Raw genomic sequence first — 22,346 nt, 5'->3', positions numbered from 1 at the left:
CCTGCGTTCGGGACAGTGCGTCCAGACACTGGGCTGAAATGTGTCTCCACAGCTCCCACTAATTCTTAACTTTCTGAGTCACAGATACCATCAGCAATTTGGCAAAAGCTACGGGTACTCTTCCCCAGAAAACGGATGGTACACACAACACACATCACATAAATGATGGTGGCCAAGGCGAACTTGGATATGTCCCTTGGGCACTGGGCCTGTAGGACTCGGACCAAATCCATCCTTCCTCCCCTGGGACAGTGTTTCACAACAAGGCCCACGGGGACCACGTCTTCTTGTGGACGTGTCCCTCCCTTATTTATCAGACACCACCAACCCAGGTCTGGTGCCTGAGGTCAGCAGGGAGCTCCCAGGAGCTGACTAACCCCAACCTCATGTAGTATCCCCTCGGGATGGACTCCAGCTCTGTCACCGCCAGGTGACATCTCTGCCTCTGTCCATCTCTACTCACCAGTGCCCTGCTCCTACCTGGATGACATGGCCCAACGCCAACCCAAGAAATAACACCACGCACTGCCATCTTCCTAAAGGTTGTTTTATTGTAAAACCATAAATACAACACTGACATGAAATCATTTAAGCAACTGATCCTCTCTAACCATTAAAAGGATGTCTTTTTACCTTGGCATCAACCAACCAGGAAATAATGTTGCAAGAATTCGGGGGGTAGGGGGGTGCTGATTTCTGGGCAGGGGCTTTTGGCGATTTAAGGAACCAGGTGGAACCTTCCTCTTCTCCCTGGGAATGTCCCACTTTTGGACAAGAACAGACAGGTAAAAACAGCAACATTTAAACAGCTCAGTTTTAAATTTTATTACTTTGTAAAAATCTTTTTTTTTTTTTTTTTTTTTCCTGTTCCTTTCCTCCATTTGACATCAATAAAAGTTTTAAACACCAGAAAACTGATTTGGCCGTAAATGGAGAAACGGTACCAAAACGAAATGAAACCCAAAATCCAAAGGACAAACAGAAAAGCCTAAATAAACCCTCAAGTTTGGTCTCGGGGGTTTACATATCACAAGAACTGTCAACTCAACCCCCATGCAATGTGACTCCTTGGAGAACTGTTGGGTCCACACCAACGACACAGGAGACCGCAAACAACGTCTTTTGTTAATTAACACAGCAAGGGTGACACTAGGTAACTTTTTTTTTTAAATACAGTACATGGTACACAGGGTCCCAAGATAACCCTGCATAAACCCCTTGTGGAGACTTGAGCCAAAGCACTGGCTGTTTATAAAAATATTGTGTTGCTACAAAAGTATAAATTAATGCTACCGGTATTAAGAAATATTAAACACATAAAACTTATAAGGATTAAGAAAAATATTCATTAATACCTGTAGAAAACTCTGGCCTAAAAAAGATATTTTTTTTGTGTTTGTTTTTTTGTAAATTTTTTTTTTTGTATTTTTTAAAGATGACTTGAGTTTCTTGCACTCGAAGAGAGAGACACAGTCAGCTGTGCCTACGGTATTGCCTAGAACGTCTTAACTACTGAGAAAGGATGAGGGTGCACACGCATGGGTACTGAGTGGGGCCTGGGAGGAGGGGCACCAAGGCTTTCTCAAGATTTACCTGATGTGAAAGAATCACCGACGCAAAGTTACGGGGAAAAGAAAAAGGGAGGATCATCAGAAAACAACTGAAAATAATTTATGCTTTTTAAAAAATATCTCTGCTTCAGGTGGTTGTACAAAATGATTTCCTGATGCTTGGCATCTGAATGACCCTGGACGCACTGCCCGGCGGGTCTGGGAGCCTCCAGCCCCGCAGGTCCCTCTGTCTCCAGCCCCGTGCCAGTCCACGAGCTCGCTCACCGCCTTGGAACCCGGCCACCCTGGCTGGGTGGGAGGGAAGGGTCCCAGGTGGGGACTGGCTGGCACCTGGGTTGTGGGAGGAGCCCCCTTTCTGGCTGGCCTCAGACCCCATGGTCTCTTGCCAAGCTGGACTTCAGGAAGCGCCACAGGGATCCCAGGCCCCTGAGGTTGCGGACCAGGCTGGGCTGTGCCCCTTTAAGGAACTTTGGTTCGAAGAGTCAAGGTGCCCAGTGGGACGCATGGGTGGGGAGGGCCCCTATGGGTCCTGATGCTGACACCCAGCTGCAAACTCAGCAAATCCTTCTCTGTACAGCAGTTGAACCTTTAAAGCAATGCCCGTGGTGGTGAAGGGGCATGAATATGACAAACAGCAACCCGATGCCCTTCACCCTCATCAAAGCAGGAGCTGGTGCCTCTTCGCACAGAAACTACAGGGCCCCTCCAGGGAACGGCGGGGCTCCGCTGACCACGATCCTCAAACGCAAAGGAGAGAGGAAGAAAAGCAACAACAACAACACAATCCTCCACAAAACCCCGCAAAGGGGAAACCGGGTGGGAAACCGAGGAGGGAAAACACTGTATCATTGGTCCACCATAACTGGTCTAGCAGACATTAGCCACAGTGAAGAGGGGGCAGGCGCTTCCCAGTTCTCCCACTGGCCCGGCGGGATACAGGGGGGCCGAGACAGGAGCCCCCCACCCGCTGTCTCCAGAGGACCGCCTGAGCCTTACTTAGCCTCTGGCTTTCATCTAAACCAGCAGCCTTCCTAGAAGCCCTCCCTCAGGTACGTCCCAGGGACAGAGGCGCTGTCGCCGTGCCCAAGGCAAGGGGCAGAGCTATGAACTTGCCCGGCTCAGGGGGGGCAGGAGGAGACTGCCGGCCGTGCTTTGGGTGCCTCCTCTTCCCGTCTCTGCAAGCACATCCATCATCATGGCAACATCCAGGTACTGTCCCCTTCTGGGCCATTTCTCACAGGATCTCCCTTCTCCATCCACATCCCGGGTTCATTCCAAACCTTTCTTGTGAACCTGTGGCCCCCAAGAATGCGTGCTGAATCCCTGAATGCAGCTCTTCAGATGCCCGCTTTCCAAGGAGTCTAGTCCAAGTGCAGGCGCAAGCCTAGAGGACCCCTAAAGGCAGAGGGTCCGCTTCACAGTGGAAAACACGCCTTGCAGAGTTTTTCTCTGGTGTTTCTCTAAAGTGCAGGAGAGAAAGGAGCAAACTGAAGGAGAAGACGCTTGCCAGCCTACAGAGCTGGTGTCAAAAAAAGTCCTTTCCAGAAATCTGGAGACGCAGAACTTCTCAACTGTGTCATCGGACTGTCCTCTCCTCATCAGGAAACCTCAGCACTCTTTTCCCAGCCAAGAGCCAAACCCCGAACGCCAAGCATGAGGCCGTCAGGCAGGTTGGTGGCAAGGCGTCCTCGCCCGTGGACACAGCAGGTGGCTTTCTATGCCGTGAACTCCGAGATGAAGTGCGGCCAGAAAGGAGCTTTGCCCAGTGGCCCCTCTGTTTTGTTTCCTGGTTTCTAACTACCATCTGGAGGGAGGCCTGGCTGGTGGACCTGGGCACAGGGAAAAAGAACCATGTCGGCACAAGGGCATCCACTCACGACGACTGGGATGGCACCGCTGCTCTTGGTGGAGCCGAGACCCGCCAGTTACTTCAAATCTGAGGGACCACCCATGAGGCTATGGTCTTTGGCTTGGGCTTTGGTGGTGAAGCCAACTGACCTCAGATGAGGGGGAAAACCCTGCAGAGTAGAGGTGTGTTTTCTCCACCTCCCCTCTGGGGTCCGTGTATGTCAACGCAAAGGCCATTTCTGTCCTGGGAATCACACGGTTCAGGCAAGTTGTGTCCAAGTCAGCAGGCAACCGCCTTGAGCTGTAAAGTCCTAGAGTGGTCACAGAACTGGGAGGCAGAAGACAAAAACTTTCCGAAGGTCAATGCCAGGCTAGGGGCCGGGAGATGAACTGGAAGAGCCGACCTCAATCCTTTGGCTGAGCTAGAATTTGGATAGGGTGGATATTGCTGGAGATGAGGGGCCAGTGGCTGGACCTGTGAGATCTTTGGGTTTTATGAAGCTGTTCACTGCAACGGGCTCTGCACTATGGGAGCTGCCTGCATGAGAAAACAGATGGAGGGGGCACCTTGGTACCGCCTTTCCCGTTGGCAACGAGTTTCTGAAGAACCAGAAGCTGCAAGAGAGAAATGACTACCTGCCACCTTGTTCCCGTATCTGGATGAGGCAGCCCCAGGAGACAGCTTGCCGAGACCTAGTGGCACTCACATCACACCTGCAGGGCACGCCAAGCCCTAAGGATTGAACTGAGGCGGAAAGGAGGAACAGGACAGGAGGAGACACATATGACTAGATAACTGGAATTTAGTAAGACTTGAATTTTTCTGAAGAGAAGAACGCTGATACCAGGGCTTGGTCCTGATGGCTTTGCAAGAAAGTGAAATGCCTATTTGCTGACTGAGTGGCCCGATAATGAGGCAACAACAGCACAGCTCCGCTCTAAGAAGAGGGAGGATGGGCTCCAAGGCTTGGCTCCCACTGACCACACAAAACGAGCAGCTCCCATCCTCCTCATGTGGTTCAGAGTGCCAGGTCACGGACCCTTCTCCAGCAGCAAAGCAAAGCTGGAGGCCATTTGCTGTAGGCATCTGTCACCCATCAGCAACCCTGCAGCCACCTTCTGGAATGCCCCCAAAAGTCTCATTGAAAAGTCTGCCAATGCTCCCATATATTCTAGGAAGCGACATGAGGTGACTGTCCAGTGCAGATGGAGGCTCTTCTGATGGCGTGACCCCAATTGGAAGTGCTGTGGAGTTAATACCCAGAACTTCTCTGGGAGAGGAAATGGCATGGTGGTTCCTGAGACCATGGCTTGCTGGAGTGAATGGGGAAACGGCCCACTTTGAATGCCTTTCAGTGTGTCCAAGACTCGGAGGGTTAGTTCTCACGAGGCAAAGTGAGCAGGCTTGACACCTGGGACAGTGTTCTGGTCCATGATCCTAAGCCTTGAGTTTTCAAATCAACTTTACTTCCCCAACTTTACTGCCACGGACCTGGGGGAGAGGGCCGCTGTACAGTGCTTTTTGTAGTCGAGGTATCTCACAGTTGAACAATGTTTTGTTACTAGGAAGGGAAGGAGTGGACTTGGTCAACCCCCAAGATGGTAGAATGTGCCTTTGCAAACGGCCCCCCACGATGGTAGGCATCCTCAGCCTTGGTGTAACTATCTCTATCCCACAGTCGTGGGCACTGGGGGGGATATGGGACCACCAGCACTTCATTCACTGAGAGGTGGGGTGGGAGGCTGAGCACTGATCCTGACGGAACCACCTCTTCAGAGAGGAAAGGGTCACCCTGTTGGCATTTAGGCTGAGTGTGTGGAACCTAAACTGCTCACAGAGAAAAAAAGCCTAAAAACATCTTTCACAGCATCAAGTTGAAAGTGGCCTAATGCCATTTCACCCTCAAAACATCCATCATTTGGCCCACAAGGCATCGTGCTCAACTACTGTCCTAGAAGGAGGGCTGAGGCTCGCGTGGGGACCCCCCCAGGGCTGTGGGCAGCGGACCCGCCGGAATCCCCGGTGTCCTGGGGAGAGGAGGCCGTGGGTCTGAGGTGTGATGGATGTGAACATGGATCAACTCAGGAGTCCCTGCTGAGCTGGAAGGGTCAGTGACGTGGCGAGTAGTGTAATGCACTCTGGGTATAGAAATCAGACATTCGCAGTACCAGACACAGCGAGCCAGGAGGGCGGTCTTCCACTTACATTCAGGAGAACTCCTAAGCCACATGCTTCCCTATGGCTTCCACCGAACCCCACGTCTGTGAAACCTGTGACTCCAACCCCACTCCTGGTCTCCAAACAGCACAGCCAAGTTCATGGTCTTGGCTGTTCAAATACAGGAAAACTGGACTGTACAGGGAAGTCTAATAAAAACCTTAGGATATTGAATATACCACTGAGATGAGCTAGTTTACAGTGTGACTTGAGGAACAAAAAGGGCAATCAAAAAACAAACAAAAAAAACCTCCAAAATATAAGTTACAGACATTCAGTGCCTCCTAGCAGAGCCTAAATCAAATTTGAAAAAAAAAAAAGTAAAAACTGCTAAAATGTTAGGAAAAAAATTATTAAGGAGTGGAGACAGTATTTATACCTCTTTGAAAAATGTCTTTTTTTTTCTATTTTATATTAAAAAGCAAAAGGTCAGCTTTATATTCTTAAAGTCTCCTTTCCTGATTTGGGGAGATAGATAGGTGTGTTTCTAAGGCGGCTGCCCCATGACACCCAAGGGTATCACAAAGGCAGCAGCTCAATGCCCTGAAGGTGAACAAGAACAAAGTCCAGTGCAGAAGCTGTCCATCTGATGCAGTTTGGAGAATCCATGGCAGGGCAGCCGGGGAGGGGTGGGGTACAATAGGGTCAGGAAGGCTTGGGGAGGGGGATGGAGGGCAAGGGGGACCACAGAGTGAAGGACAGAGAGCGTCAAGTCACTTCAGATCTCAGCTGCCTGAACATTTTACATCAGTTTTCTACCAATCTGCGCACCTGAAAATGGAGTCTTTTAAAGCCCCCTTACTGAGAAAAGGAGGTGAAACATCTTCCCTCTTTCCCAAACACTCAGCTTTCCTGACACGCCCAGTTTAATGCACACGCGCCCACGAGCAGGCGTGCATACATGCACCAGGGGAGTATGTGTGTGCATGCGTGTGTGACACTTCTGCGGCCAAGCAGATGAGCACAGCCGCCCACGCCCAAAGTGCGCACGCGTGATTGTGTACACACATGCACACACACACTGAAAAAAGCACTTAAGTTTCTAGGGGGCATTTATAATGAGGTCCACAGTGTTTAGAACTTAAATTCCTTTTTCTTTGTTTGCGACAGTGTTGTGTGGTTTTTTTTTTTTCCTAACGTTCTCTTCTTTTTTCTTTGTTCTTTCTTTTCATCCGGAAGTCTTAAAGCATGTTGGATTTCAGAAACATGAGTTTGTTCATATCTTCTGGACTGAGCAGTCGCCTCCTTTTGATGAGAAGTGCTTGTTCACACATATTTACACACCCGCTCCTGGCCCCCACGGCTGGCACCGCGAGGAGCCAGAAGGCGAGCTTGGCGAGTTTTGTGTGCTTTTGGGTCACGCACGACCAGTACTGGAAGAGATCCGGGGTGGCCTGGAAGAGGGGCTCCTGCAGGTAATCGTACACTTCGTTCTTCCCGAGCCGGTCGTCCTCCTGGGCAGCGGGGTTCTCGCCGGGGGCGGAGCGGGGCTTCTTGGCGGCGGGCTCGAAGTCGGCCTCCTCGGTCCAGGACTCCTTGACCTCGTTGATGAGCTCGCACACCTTGCCGATGATCTCCTCGTGCTGGTAGGGCGGGACGGGCCGCAGCTTCTGCTGTGGGTCCAGGATCATGGCCACCTTGTGTGCCGGGTGCACCTTGAAGTTCTCCTTGAGCGCCTCCAGGAAGAGGTGGCAGAGCTTGCTGACGGTGCCCGCGTCGTTGGCCTTGGCCGTGAACAGCTTCTCCAGCCTGACGTAGGTGGGCAGCACCAGCTGCAGGGTGGGCTGGCTCTCGTTGCTCAGCTCGATGACCGCCTGCTTCACCGGGGTCAGGATGGCGGCCAGGTTGCTGAGCAGGTGCTTGTTGAGGCTCTGGATGAGGTTCATCTTCTTGGCCCGGCTGTAGAACTCGCAGATCTGCTCGTAGCGCTCGTGCACCAGCAGCAGCGAGTCCGTGACCGAGTTCCAGCAGGGCGGCGGCGAGGTCTCCTCCAGCGAGCCGAAGGTCTCCTTGGCGAGGCCGGTTGAGCCCGCCAGGTCCTCGCACACACTGAGCAGCTCGATGACCTCGTGCATGCTGCGGGCCTGCAGCGTCCGCTTGCTCAGCACGCTCTGCACCACCGAGTTCAAGGCACAGGCTGAGCAGCGAAGGCACATGCCGGCCTTGGAGAAGGCGGATGCGCTCACCCGGCAGTCTGTCACGTACACTGTCCTGATCTCCGACATCACGAACTCCGACAGCACATTCTGCACCCAGTGGTGCACCAGGTCGCCGCTGTCGCGAATGTCCGCGCCCTTCACGCCCAGCACATAGCTCTTGATGTGGTTGCCCTCTGCCTGGTAGGCCGTGAGGATGTAGCAGGAGTCGGGGCCGACGCTCTGCGAGTGGCAGGTGACGCCGATGCCCAGGCAGGCGTTGCTGCCCAAGGCGCACGTCACCTTCACCTTCACCTGGTTGTACATGCGCGGCAGGTGCTTCAGCGCCAGCGTGTTGAAGTTGCCCAGGATCTCGGTGACTGAGAAGGCCCCGTAGCGGGCGCCGCTGTCCACCAGCGTCTGGGCCAGCTTCAGGAACTCCTTCCCGCTCACCACGCTCAGCGCGCCCAAGTCGGCACACATGACCCGCAGCAGCCGCTCTGCGATGTTCTGCCGCTCCTTCTCGGGGATCATGCTGTTAGGTGTTAAACCACTGGTCGTGGCTGGCAGGGGACACAAAGAGAGGTGTGATTAACCCTGCCAGTCAAGGCTCCTTGGTCTGGCAGTGGCCTAATACTCAAGCATCTCGTATTAGGAATTATGAACAGATTTCATCTTGCACACAAACTGATGGTCTTGGCAGTCTTTAACATGTGACAGTCTCACAGGAATAAAGTTCTGTGATTGATTAGTAATGCCTGCCGTGAGCATGGGAATTGACTGTAGTGATATGTGTGCAAATACTTGTTGCATGTCATTCACCTTGACCTCTGAAGCCAACCAGTCTTACACCTTCCTCAATATAGGAATGGCCTCTAACACAGGAGTCGCTAGTGAATAAGATACATGAGGCCACAGTGTCAGGAAAAAGCAGACAAGAGAAATCATGGAGAGTGGATTTGGATTCTAATTCTGATTCTGTCACTAATTTGTGTTCTCTGACCACAAACAGATCACCTCTCCCCAGGCCGCCTCTGTCCATCCCACAAGGTCAGAATTCCCACCAATGAGGTCTCAGGCGTGAAAGTGCTTTGGAAACCATGATGCGGGGTCTTGCACCACCATGGGAGACACACAGGGGTGGGGATGTGGGAGCAGAGGGGAACAAGCTGGGTTTGGGGCGAAGGCCTCTGGAGGTGGGTGTAGTAGATTTCCACCAGCCCCCGGGTCCGCCCAGGAAAGACCTACTGTTGTTGGCACTGTTCCTCTGGGCCTGGGGCTTCCACTTCTCCTCCACGACAGCAGGGGGCGATCGGGACTGGTTGGAGGCGATGTTGTTCTCGTTGTCCGCTGCGGGCACAAAGGGGACAGTGTGTTTCCCTGAAGTGCAAGAGGCCTGCCGGCTCACCAGGCGAGGAGAACTAGAGCATGCGGGTGAAAGCAAGACTGGCCTCTGGGACTCAGGCCTGGGTTCAAATCCGGGCTCCTAAGACAACTATCTGAGGCCTGCAAAGCCTCATTTTCATCACTTGGAAGAATGAAGATAATCACACAATTGCTAGAAGGACTAACGAGAGATAATACAGGAAAAGAGCTGGGTACAGTGCTCAGCATGGAGTAAGCACTCAGGGAATGGGAACCGCTGTGTCCCGAGTCTGGCTGGGAGGCCCCCCCCCAACACAAAGTTCTAGCTCTGAGACCCAGGAGGGGGTGCCCATTACACCCCAAGAGGCCAAAAGCATCTCACACTCTTGCTTCTTTAAAGTGTGCCTTTTCGTCTGTTTAGTATATTTTAAACTTAAATGAACACAACAAAACCAAAGCCCTATATGACATAAAGTATACAATTCTCAACCTCCTCATTACATGTAGGAAGTGGAAACCAAAGTCTAGATACAGGAAAGGGTTTGCCCAGGAAAACACAGAAAACCAGCAGCAGAGCTGGGACGGACATCCCAGGTCCCCTGGTTCCTAGCTGCCTCCTCCCTGCATTTCCCTAATTTTTGTTAACGTGCGCATATGCAGCCGTATTCAGTTTTAAGTAATGGGCAGATGCCATACTCTATGCACGGTTACTCCTTGACATTTTTGTAGGATCATATCTGAGTGGAAATGGTCTGAGTTACATGCTTATCATCACAAATGGCCACACAATCTTTTATCACACGATATTCCACAAATTGCTTAACTACACTCCAAGTCCTAAGTTTCTGGGCTGTGCCGTTTACAATATTACTATTCTGCTACGAACCTACTTGCCTAATATTCTAATATTGTTTCTCTGTGCTCTTTGGCTGTTGCTGTGGGTGTATTTCCTTGAGACATCATCTTACAGGTAGAATTCACAACCTGAGGGTATGAATCGGTCAGTAGCCTCTGTTCAGTGTTGCCAGACATCTTTCTTCCATTCTTCTCAGTTAAAGGCATCAGGCCTTAGAGGTCAAGGGCACACTATTCATACCTAGAGAAGAGACTTCCCCAACTTCTACATATTCAGTCAACCCTGCAAGACTAGTCAAGAGACTCTGGGATGTGCGCTCAAGGAATATTTTGCAGCCACTAGAAAGGTGGTCATGTAGACTGGAGCAACATGGGAAAATGCGTAAGATAATGAAAAGCAAGCTTTAATCATAATGTCATATGTATTATTTATAGATACATATTTTAGACTCACAAGTCAAATAACCAACAAATCTATGCATCAAAAAAAGATGGGGAGGGGACTTTCACTTCTGCCCTCCGGATGCAAACACCTGCTAATCATGATGATATGACTGCTTTCAGACAGGCAACCCAGGGCGTGATCCCAGAAAAAGAAACAAATGCGGTGAGCTCTCTGACTGTGCGACTTACTGCCTGGAAGCAGTTTTCAAGCTGCTGCGTAGGACCAGGGAACTGAACAGAGCCCAGCGGTCCCCTTGAAGAGACAGAGATTAAAGTTCAGGCAGGCCCAAGACAGCTAGAATTTACAGGAAAAAGTACCAAAGAGGAGGGAGTTACAAAAAGAGAGAGCTCTGGAGATTACAATGGGGTTCCCTGGAGTCTTTGCTGTAGCTAATCTGCCTATGCATAGGGTCAAATTCCACAGGACTAGGGAAAGAATCACTAAAATGCAGTAGGCTGATAACTCCCAGGGCTCCCACGTGGGGGAAATCATCTGTGTCCCCTCAACCAGAATGGAAAGACCTCAATGCATGAGAAATACTATGGGGCTAAATTAGCCATAGACTAAGCCACTAGATCTGCCCTAATACACTTAAAGAGCAAGCCTCCAAAGTATTAAGGTGATCCCAAGTAACAAACTGTAAGCCAAGTTTAATACTCTTAAAAAATACAAAATCTAGCATCTAACACTATAAAATTCACAGTGTCATTCATCTAATAAGCACCAGACATTCAAAATAGTAGGAAAATATGACCTATAACCGGGAGACAAACCAATCAATAGAAACAGACCTAGAAAGGACAGAGATGATGGAATTAGCCAATAAGGAGCTTACAACAGCTGTTGAAAAAAAATCAGTGAAGCTGGAGACAGAGCAAAAAAACTACCCAATGAAAAACAGAGAGAGTAAAAGGTTGAAAATAAATAAATGGAGCATGGACAATGTTAAGTAGTTTAACATAAATATAATTGGAGTCCCAGAAAAAGGGGGTGAGGCAGAAAAAATATTTGAAGAAACGGCCAGAATCTTTCCAAATTGGATGAAAACCATAAAACCAGGTTCTAAAAGCTCAATTGACCCCAAGCAGAAATACATAAAGAAAACACCACTAAGGCACAGTATCATAATCAAATTGTTGAAAACCAATGACAAGAGAAACTCTTAAAAGCAGCCAGAGAGGGGGAAAAATTAAGTACAGGGGAACAAAAATAAGAATAACAATAGACCCAGCAGGTAACAGAACAAAGTATTAAAAGAGAATGCCAACCAAAAATTCTAAATGTCCATCAATAGATGAATGGATAAAGAAGATATTTATATTATATTTATATTTATAATCTAAATTTATATAATATAAATTATATTTATACAATGGGATATTACTCAGCCATAAAAAAGAATGAAATAGTGCCATTTGCAGCAACATGGATGGACCTAGAGATTATCATACTAAGTGAAGTAAGCCAGACAAATACCATGTAATATCGCTTATACGTGGAATCTAAAATAATGATACAAATGAACTTATATATCAATACAAAACAGAAACAGACCCACAGACACAGAAAACAAACTTATGGTTACCAAAGGGGAAAGGCGGGGAGGGATAACTGAGAAGTTTGGGATTAACATATACACACTACTATATATAAAATAGACAAACAACAAGGACCCACTGTATAGCACAGGGAACTATACTCAATATTTTGTAATAACCTGTAAGGGAAAAGAATCTGAAAAAAAGATATGTATGTATGTATAACTGAATCACTTTGCTGTGCACCTGAAACTAATGCAACATTATAAATCAACTATACTTCAATTTTAAAAAAACACAAAAATATTTTTAAAATAAAATAAGGAAATTCTAAATCCAGTGATACTATCTTCCACAAATGGAGGTAAAATAAGGGCCAAAAAAAAAAAAAAAAATCATACCTGCAACTATAAGAAATGTTAAAAGAAGTTCTCTAGTTATTAAAAAAAATGACATCAAATAGGAATCTGGATCTAGAGAAAGAAATAAAGAGTTCTGGAAACTGTACATGAATGGATATAAAAAGTGTTTTCCCTCATTTTTAATCTCTTTAACAAGACAACTGACTGCTCACTGGAAAAAAATAACAATGAATTGTGGTAATTATATGTAGAAATAAACCATATGTTAACAATAGAAGAAAGACTAGGAAGGGGAAATAGAAGATTGTGTTGAAAGTTTTTCACACAATATGAAAAGGCTAATAGCCTTTAAATGTAGACTTGATAAGTTAGAAATGCATAGTTTAAAACCCAAATAGACTATAAAAAAAAACAACAAAGAGTTATAGCAAATAAATCCATTGTAGAGATAAAAATGGAACCATAAAAAATTCTCAGTCCAAAATAAGGCAAAAAATTAGAGAAAAAGGAATAAGCAACAAATGAAACAATTAGTAAACAAATACGAAAATGGTAGATTTAAACCCAATAATACTGAAATCACATTAAATTTAAATGGTCTCCACATTTCAAATAAAAGTAGACATTGTCATACTTAATAAAAAAGCAAGACCCCATGAGATGCTATCTATAAGAAACCTATTTAAATATGAAGACATGGATAAGTTAAAAGTAAAAGGTTAAATAAAGGTATACCACACAAACAGTAATGAAGAGAAAGGTGGAGATGCTTGTGATAGTATTACAGAAAAAACAGACCTCAGAACAAGAAATATGATCAGGGGTAACAAGAGACCTTGCATAAAGGGGTCTAATCACCAAGAATATATACTAATCCTAAGTGTGTGTGCAAGTGATAACAGAGCATTAAACCACATGAAGCAAAAGCTGAGAAAACTGAAAAAAGAAATAGATAAACCTACAACTGGAAATTTCAACTGTCTTCTCTCAGTAATTGTTACTCTCATGAGAAAAGAGAAAAAAAAAGACTGAATATAAATGAACAGAGAGTGAACAACATCAAGCAGTCCCATATACATATAACTAGATTACCAGAAAAAGGAGGTGGAATAGAAAAATACTGAAATCATATAAAGTATAGTCTCTGACATAACTGAATTAAATTAGAAATCAACAACAAAAAGATATTTGGAAAAATTTCAACTATTTGAATATTAAACATCACAGTTGTAAATGACCCATAGGTCAAAGAAACATAAGGGAGATCAGAAAATGTTTTGAACTAAACATTAAAACATAACATTTCAAAATTTGTGGGATACATCTAAATAAATGTTACTTATAATTATATCAGAAAAGAATAAACACTTAAAATCAGTGTTATAAAGCTTCTACACTAAGAGATCTGAAGAGTAAGTTTAAAGAGTAAGTTGAGTCTAACATAAGCAGAAGAAAGGAAATAATACAGATAAAAGCAGAAATGAATGAAACAGAAGATGGATAAACACAATAGAGAAAAATCGATGAAACGGAAAGCTAATTCTTTGTAGAGATCAGTAAAACTGATAAACCTCTAACAAGAAACATTAAAAAAAGAAAAAGAGGACACAAATTATTAGTAGCAGGAGTAAAAGAAGGGGACATCACTACAGATGCTACACATATTAAAGGGATTAAATTGATGATGAACAACTTTAGGCCAATAAATTCAACCACTTAAGTGAGGCAAAAAAAAAAAAAACCCTAAAAAATATAAAGTACCAAAGTTCACTCCAGAAGAAACAGGTAACCTCAAATCTCTTAAGTTCTATTAAGTTCTGAATTTCTTAACTATTAAGAAATTCAGTTCATAGTTTACATAATTTCCCACAAAGAAAATTCCCATATGGGTTCACTGGAAAGTTCGACCACATATTTAAGGAAGGAATAATACAAATTCTAAACAAATTCTCCCAGAATTAGAAGAGGAAAGAACATTTCCCAAATCATTTTATAAGGCTGTCATTACCCTGATCCAAAACTAGAGAAAAAAATTACAAGAAACTACAGACCAACATCCTTCATAAACATATACACAAAAATCCTTAACAAACTATTAGCAAGCTAAATATAGTAATATATAAAAATAGCAACACATCATGGGAGTTCCCTGGCAGTTCAGTGGTTAGGACTCAGCACTTTCACAGCTGTGGCCCGGGTTCAACCCCTGGTCGGGGAACTAAGATCTCGCAAGCCATGTGGCCAAAAATAAAAAATATAAAAATAAAAATAATAACATATCATGAATAAATGAAGCTTACCCCAGAAATAGAATAGTTACAGAAAACCAATCAGTGTAATTCCCTATACTAAGAGGAAAAACAAAAATAAGAAAAATCATCTCCATAGATATAAATGCACTTTAAAATGTGATAAAATTCAATACCCGCCTACGATACAAAATCTCAGCAAACTAGGAAGAGAAGGAAACTTTCTCAACCTCATAAAGGACATCAAAAACAAAAAACAAGAAACAAAAAACAACCAAGTTTACTGATCTGATAGAAATAAAAAGGATTATAAGGAAATACTATGAACAGTAGTATTCCAACAAATTAGATGACCTGGATGAAATAGACAAATTCCTAGAAAGACACAAACTACTAAAACTGATTCAAGAAGTAGAAAATCTGGATAGATCTATTAAAAAGACTGAATTAGTAGTCAAAACACCGACCATAAAAAAGAAAAGTAAAGGAAAGCCCAGGCTCAGATGGCTTCATCAGTGAATTCTATAATACGTTAAAAGAACCCTTCACAAATTCTCCTGAAAATAGAAGAGAAGGGAACACTTCTCAATTCATTCTATGAGGCAGGTATTATTCTGATACTAAAACAGGACTAAGAAGTCACAAGATAAAACAAACTATAGTCCACTATGCCTTATGAATATAGACACAAACATCCTTAATAAAATAGAGCAGACCAAATCCAGCAACACATACAACAGGTTATACACCATGATCAAGTGGTATTTATTCCAGGAATACAAGGTTAGTTCAACATACAAAAATCAATACCATATTAATAGAATAAAGGACAAAAACCACATGATAATTTCAATAGATGCAGAAAAATTATTTGACAAAAATCCAACACCCTTTCATGATAAAAACACTCAACAAACTAGGAATTGAACGGAACTTTTTCAACTTGACAAAGGGCATCTATGAAAAACCCACTGCCAACATCATAGTTAATGGTTAAACATGAAAAACTTTCCTCTTAAGATCAGGAACAAGATAAGAATGTCCACTCTATTTTATTCAACATGTATTAGAGGTTCTAGCCAGGTCAATGAAAGAAAAAAAGAAAGAATAAAAAAGAAAAGAAAAATAAAGGGCATCCACATGAATGGGAGAAGTAAAATTATCTCTACTTACAGATTACAGATGACATGACTGTGTGTATAGAAAATCCTATGGAATACACACACACACACACACACACACACAACTATTAAAACTTATAAATAAGTTCAGCAAGGTTTCAGGATATGAGATCAATATACTAAAAAAAATCAATTATATTTCTCTACGTTAGCAATGAACACTCCAAAAATTAAATTAAGGAAATAATTCCATTTATAATAGCTTCTAAAAGAATAAAATACTTAGGAATAAATTTACAAAAGAAGTATAAGACTTATACACTTAAAACTAAAAACATTATTGAAAGAACTCAAAGAAGACTTAAATGAATGAAGAGGCATCCCATGTTCAAAGACTGGAAGACAATATTGTTAAAACTGCAATATTCCCCAAATTGATCTAGATTCAACACAATCCCTATCAAAAGTCCTGCTGTCTTTTTTGCAGATATTGACAAGTTGAGCCTAAAGTTTATGTGACACAGAATAGCCAAAACACTCTTGAAGAAGAACAAAGTTGGAGGGCTTAGACTTCCCGATTTCAAAGCTGTTATAAAGTCACAGTAATCCAGACAGTGTGGTACTGGCACAAAAATAGACATACAGATCAATAAAATAGAATTCAGAATCCAGAGATAAACCCTCACATTTACAGTCAATTGATTTTTGACAAGGGTGCCAGGACAATTCAATGGCGGAACAAATAGTCTTTTTTAAAATGGTGCTGGACAACTGGATATCCACATGCAAAAGAATGAAGCTGGGCCCCTACCTCATACCACAAATACAAAAATTAACACAAAATGGAATACAGGCCTAAATGTAACAGTGAAAACTATAAAACTCTTATAAGAAAACAGAGGAGTTAAGTCTCTGTGACCTTGGGTTAGGCAATGATTTCTTACATATGACATCAAAAGCATAAACAATGAAAGAAAAAATAGGTAGTCGTCATCAAAAATTTTTGTGCTCAAAGGACAGCATCAAGAAAGTGAAAAGACAACCTACAGAATGGGAGAAGATATTTGTAAATCATATATCTATAGAGGCCTCGTATATAAAGATAAAAAGATCTCTTACAACTCAATAATAAAAAAACAAAAAAACCCAATTAAACAATGGGCAAAGGATCTGAATAGACATTTCTCCAAAGAAGATATTTAAATGGCCAATAAGCACATGAAAAAGTGTTCAACATCATTTGTCATCAGGAATACACAGATTAAAATCACAATGAGATATCCCTTAATGCACTAGAATGGCTATAATCAAAAAGTCAGATAATAACAAGCGTTATCAAGGATGTGGAGAAATTGGACCCCTCATACACTGTTGGTGGAAATGTAAAAATGGTGTAGCCACTTTAGGAAACAGTATGGCAGTTCCCTAAAAGGTTAAATATAGAGTGACCAAATGACCCAGCATTTCTACTCCTAGGTATCTACCTAGTAGTTAAAAACAGTGTAAAGCAATTATACTCCAATAAAGATGTTAAAAAAAAAAAATGTCCACACAGGGACTTGCACTTGGGCATTCATAGCAGCTTTATTCGTAATAGCTCCAAACTGGAGACAGCCTAAATGTCCATTGGTAGGGGAATAGATAAATTGTGGTATATCCAAACAACGAAATACTACTCAGAAATAAAAAGAAATACTGATATCACAGAACAACACGGATGAGTCTCAAAAGTATGCTAAGTGAAAGAAGTCAGACACAAATGACTAAATATCATATAATTCCATTTATACAAAATTCCAGTAAAGGCAAAACTATAACAAAAGAAAGCAGACAGTGGTTGCTAGGGTGGGGGCCTGGGAAAGGGACTTGCTGCGAAGGGAACTTTTTGGGTTGATGGTAACACTATACATTGTGCTTGTGATAGTGGATAAATGACTATGCGTTTATTAAAACCCATCAAACTGTACTCTTAAAATTGGTGAATTTTATTTATGTAAATTATATCTCAATAAATCTGATTTTAAAATAGACTGAAAAGAAACCATTAAAAGAGTAACAGTTGGGCTTCCCTGGTGGTGCAGTGGTTAAAAATCCGCCTACCAATGCAGGGGACACGGGTTCGAGCCGTGGTCCGGGGGGATCCCACATGTCGCGGAGTGGCTAAGCCTGCGCACCACAACTGCTGAGCCTGTGCTCTGGAGCCTGTGAGCCACAACTGCTGACCCTCACGCCTAGAGCCCGTGCTCCTCAACAAGAGAGGCCACTGCAGTGAGGGGCCCATGCACCGCGGCGAGGAGGGGCCCCGGCTCGCCTCAACTAGAGAAACGCCCACGCGCAGCGACGAAGACCCAGCGCAGCCAAAAATAAAAAAAACAAAAAACCATTCACTTTATAGCAGTACACCATATATACTCAATAAATATTTGTAAAAAAAAAAAAAAAAAGTAACAGTGTTTAACTTTGAGTAGTGAGATTATGGCTGAGTCTTCATTTTGTCATTTCTCTGCATTTTCCCAATTTCCTTTAATGAATAGACCTCACGTGTAAAAAAGAGAAACACAAATTTTAAAATGGAAACCAGCAGCCATTCTTACTGACTTTCTCTGCTGGAGTATAGAGATTTGGAAGCCCTGGATTTGAACCGGGCTTTGGGTAGCTGAGTATTATAACCTTGAGTTAGGCACTTCAATTCTCTAAGGCTCAGTTTCCCCTCCTCCTTCCAAAATCCTGGGGCTGGGCAAGCTGCAGGGCGATTCCCTCATTCTCTGCCTTTCTGCAAGGCTTGAAATCGGGATTACTCAACCTCTAATTAGATAATGATGCCTAGCATGGCTTATTAAAAAAACTTTTTTTCTCCTTATCTCACAGATAATGCTGCTAAATGGGTGAGGTACTCAGTAAATGCTCTATAGCTTGAGCTGGAAACAAGGTTTACTCAGTGTGTACCACAGATACACATGCTCACACACGTACAGATACACAAACATCTGTAAAGGGCGGGACGCAAAGCTGGAATAAAGGCTGTCTCCCAAGGAGGGACCAGTTGCGGGAAGAAGAAAGCAGTTGTCTCTAGCAGGGGATGGAAAAAGAGAAACCTGCATTATTCAGTCTTATTTTAGAACGTGCCATAGCCCTTAAGACTTTACATACATCATCTCCAGAACCCTCACCCAGCCTGTGGAGAATGGTGATGAGCCTACTTTACAGATGAGAAGACCAATGCCCAGAGAGGTGAAGTAGCTCAAAGGGATCAGAAATTAAATGTGGCCATTCCCAAATCCTACCACTCTGAGTTGCCAACTTGCTTGCCTCCTGGGAAAGTCCCCAGGCCTCACTTAGCTGCAGTCCCCCGACTACTTGAAAAGAGGCTAGAAGAGATGACCTCTGAGGGGGCTTCCCCCATCGCTAATCCTCCACCCCATCTACCCTGCTGAAGAGGGTGGTTGTTGAGAGCACCGGCTCTGGAGTTCATGGGAGGGTCAGAATCCTGGTCTGATACTGTGGCTGCAGAGCCTTGGGCCAGTTACTTAGCCATTTTATTTTACTTTGAAATTTACACATTTTATTAAAAGAACAAAAAATAAACAACACAGAAATAGCACACTAAAATGAATTGCATAATGCACACTTCTAAACACAAACAAGCAAAACAGCACTATAACTTGGAAAAAAATCAAAAAAATCAAAGCATCTGCCCTACTGATAGCAGTTGAGGAAATGAGCTATTGCATTCTGGAGGCAAAACATTATGGAAACAGTTTATATTTATTAAATATTATGATCATTATTTAAACCATTAATTGTTGCACAGGACTAATAATTTTCTTATTGATAAGTAATTTTTAACTGACATTTTTCTGCCCAAAATATGTGCTTCCATTTTCTATACTTAGCCCTTTTAACCTCAGTTTCCTTATCTATAAAGGCGAGCTAATACGGACACAACTCACAGGGATGTTCTGAGAATCAAATGAGCTAATACGTAAGAACTCAAACGATGTGAGGTACTTTTTACGAGCCATGCAACTTTGGGCCAGCGATTATGTTCTCTGAGCCTCAGTTTCTTCATCTGTATAATGGGGATGATAACGCCAACCAGCTTGTTGAGGAGCCCTGACGCAATAACCAGGCCTGACACACAGTAATCGCTCACTAAGTGTCAGCTATCTTTAGTATTATTGCTGCCAAAACCTGCTCCTAAACTGTCACCAGGGGCCAGGCAGGTTTTCCTACAGCGCAGAAAGGAAGTTTATTAGCGGGAATTACCCTGTGCCATTCAGCAGCCTCTTAATGAGATTGCTGTTATTCGAGGCTGATCCCCCTTATCAGCAGCGCAGTGAACTGCGCAGATCATGACGCTTAATTTCTCTCTATGGAGTCAATCCTTTAATCCTGACTCAGCCTGGCTGGGATTCAGCCTGGCCTTGCACTGGATTGCGGGCAAGGCATTCTCTGCCAGCACTGAACCAGAACAAAGCAGCCCAAAGCTCTTCTCGGAAAACAAGTTGGGATGCCTGGGGGAGGTGGGGCACCCACAGGCGCACCCTTGATTTGCATGTTAATGGCCTCCGCCCAACTGCCTGAGGGACAGAGAAGCACTGGCACCCAGACTCTTCCCTAATTAGGGCTCAGCTTCCAGAGCTGGCAGAGGGGCGGAGGGTTTCAGAGGAGAAGGGAGCAGAGACAGGGCCCTGGGGGTCTCGGGCCCAAGCGCTGTGCTCAGGCAGTGGTCCCCAGCAGCCTTCTAACTTTGGCTACTGGTTCCCCACGGGGTCAAGTCTAAGTGCTCTGAGTGCGTTCAAGGCCTTCCCTGGTGCAGGATGGCTGACAGCAAAGGCAAGCTGGAGGTGTGAGACACGTGAAGACGGAACCTTGGCGTAAGGAGGGCAGCTGGAGATTGCAGGTCTGTGTGCCCTTGTTTTAGAGATGGAGACTCAGTGGCGGGGGGCGACGACAAAGTTTCCTGCCTGAGGTCACATGGTATAGAGACACATCGGTTAGAGAGGACTGGAACTCACGTGTCATGGCAGCCGATCCAGCTCTGCACTGATTTTATTTTATTATTCTTATTTTTAAATTTTTTGGCCGTACCGCGCAGCATGTGGGATCTTAGTTCCCCGACCAGGGATTGAACCCGCACCCCTTGCATCGGAAGCACATATTCTTAACCACTGGACCACCAGGGAAGTCCCTGCACTGATTTTAATGAGTACACTAGAAATAAATTAACTCCCTCCCACCCAAAATCATGCAAATTGGTGCCTAGTGTACAGCAGATACCCAACAGATATATGCTGCATAAATGAATGAATGAAGAGGGGTCACACTAACAGAACAGCACCTGCCTGAAGAGCGTCTCGCCCTGTAATACTCTGTGCTAGTCAGGCCAGACCTGGAAGGTGATATGAAAGATTCAGAAACCTAAGAAAGAGACAAGCAATAACTAACAACAACAACCACAGTGACAGCAGCTAAGCAAACACTCAGTCTCTTCCCTGGTCAGCTCCTCTTTGGCCTTTACTGAACCACCGTCTGTGTCAGGCGCTTTTCTCACATCACCTCCAATGCCTCCAGAGGGTCACCCTGCGGGAAGGGTGGCAGGGTCAGCGAGCTGTCTCCCCCATGTTCCCGTTTCCCTTGTCGGGCTGTCCCTGGGCAGGGCTCTGGAATTTGAGCATATATGTGTCACTTGTGGTCTGAAGTGGTAAAGAAGGAAGTGTGCCTCTCTCCCTGCCCATCAGTCAGAGAGAGAGGACTCTGTGACCCAGGGGAGGATGGAGACACAGGAAGGAAGGAGTCTGGGTCCCTGAATCTCCACGTGGAAGGCCGCGTGCATTAGGCTGTGATGTGCCTGAGAAGGAAGTGGTTATGTCAAACCACTGAGAATTTGGGATTTACCTGTTACAGCAAACATTGTCTGCCTGCCTAAAACAGAGATTAGATCAGAAATCAGATCAGCTCAGTGCTTTGTGACCACCTAGAGGGGTGGGATAGGGAGGGTGAGAGGGAGACGCAAGAGGGAGGAGATATGGGGATATATGTATACGTACAGCTGATTCACTTTGTTATACAGCAGCAACTAACACACCATTGTAAAGCAATTATACTCCAATAAAGATGTTAAAAAAAAGAAAAAAAGAAATCAGTGCTACTATGACCAAAACCTAAAATTGGAGGCTGGTGGTCTAGTGAGGGAGCTGACATTGTAAGCCGGACAGATGGCAAAACAGCTGATAAAAAGGGTGTCCAGACAGCAGACTCCTAGCTGTGGCTCTAGAGCAGCAGTTCTCAAAGTGTGGTCCCCGGACAAGCCGGGTGTGTGTGGCCTGAGGACCTGTCAGAGATGCGAGTCCTGGGCCCTGCCCTAGACCCACGCGTCTGAAGTTCAGAGTGCGGCCTAGAAATCTGTGCTGTCACCAGCCCTCCTGGTGACTGATGCACGCTCACGTTTGAGGACTGCTGCTTCGGGGGTATGACCGTGAAAGCAATGGGGCTCGTCCCAGGCTGCCCCGGGCTGAGCTCTCTCCACTGCCCTCCCCTTCCTCCACTCACCTGGGTCTCAAACCACACTCAACCCTCCACACCTCCACGACTCTGTCCTGCTCAGCTCCTGTCTGGCCTCTAGGCTCTGGGCAGAGG

The 22,346-nt window shown here is 44.8% G+C and overlaps 1 protein-coding gene across 9 annotated transcripts in view; it reads right to left on the bottom strand.

The window, feature by feature from the left end:
* Positions 1-516: 516 nt before the first annotated feature.
* Positions 517-22,346, bottom strand: part of ZNF618 (zinc finger protein 618) — a 185,024-nt gene continuing 163,194 nt past the window's right edge. For 5 of the 9 annotated variants that reach the window (XM_059925429.1, XM_059925430.1, XM_059925426.1 and 2 more), the window contains 2 exons: positions 9,021-9,122; positions 518-8,335 (listed from right to left, as the gene is read on the bottom strand). In XM_059925429.1, the coding sequence (XP_059781412.1) occupies positions 6,819-8,335; positions 9,021-9,122 (1,619 nt within the window). In that variant the 3' untranslated portion in view covers positions 518-6,818. Of the gene's footprint in view, positions 8,336-9,020; positions 9,123-22,346 lie in introns of all 9 variants that reach the window. The other 4 variants (XM_059925422.1, XM_059925425.1, XM_059925423.1 and 1 more) reach the window with 1 other exon arrangement.

Source organism: Balaenoptera ricei, chromosome 6 (genome assembly GCF_028023285.1).
Source record: "Balaenoptera ricei isolate mBalRic1 chromosome 6, mBalRic1.hap2, whole genome shotgun sequence".
NCBI lineage: Eukaryota > Metazoa > Chordata > Mammalia > Artiodactyla > Balaenopteridae > Balaenoptera > Balaenoptera ricei.
Note: the sequence above shows the minus strand (reverse complement) of the source record. Positions and strands in the feature narration are given on the sequence as shown.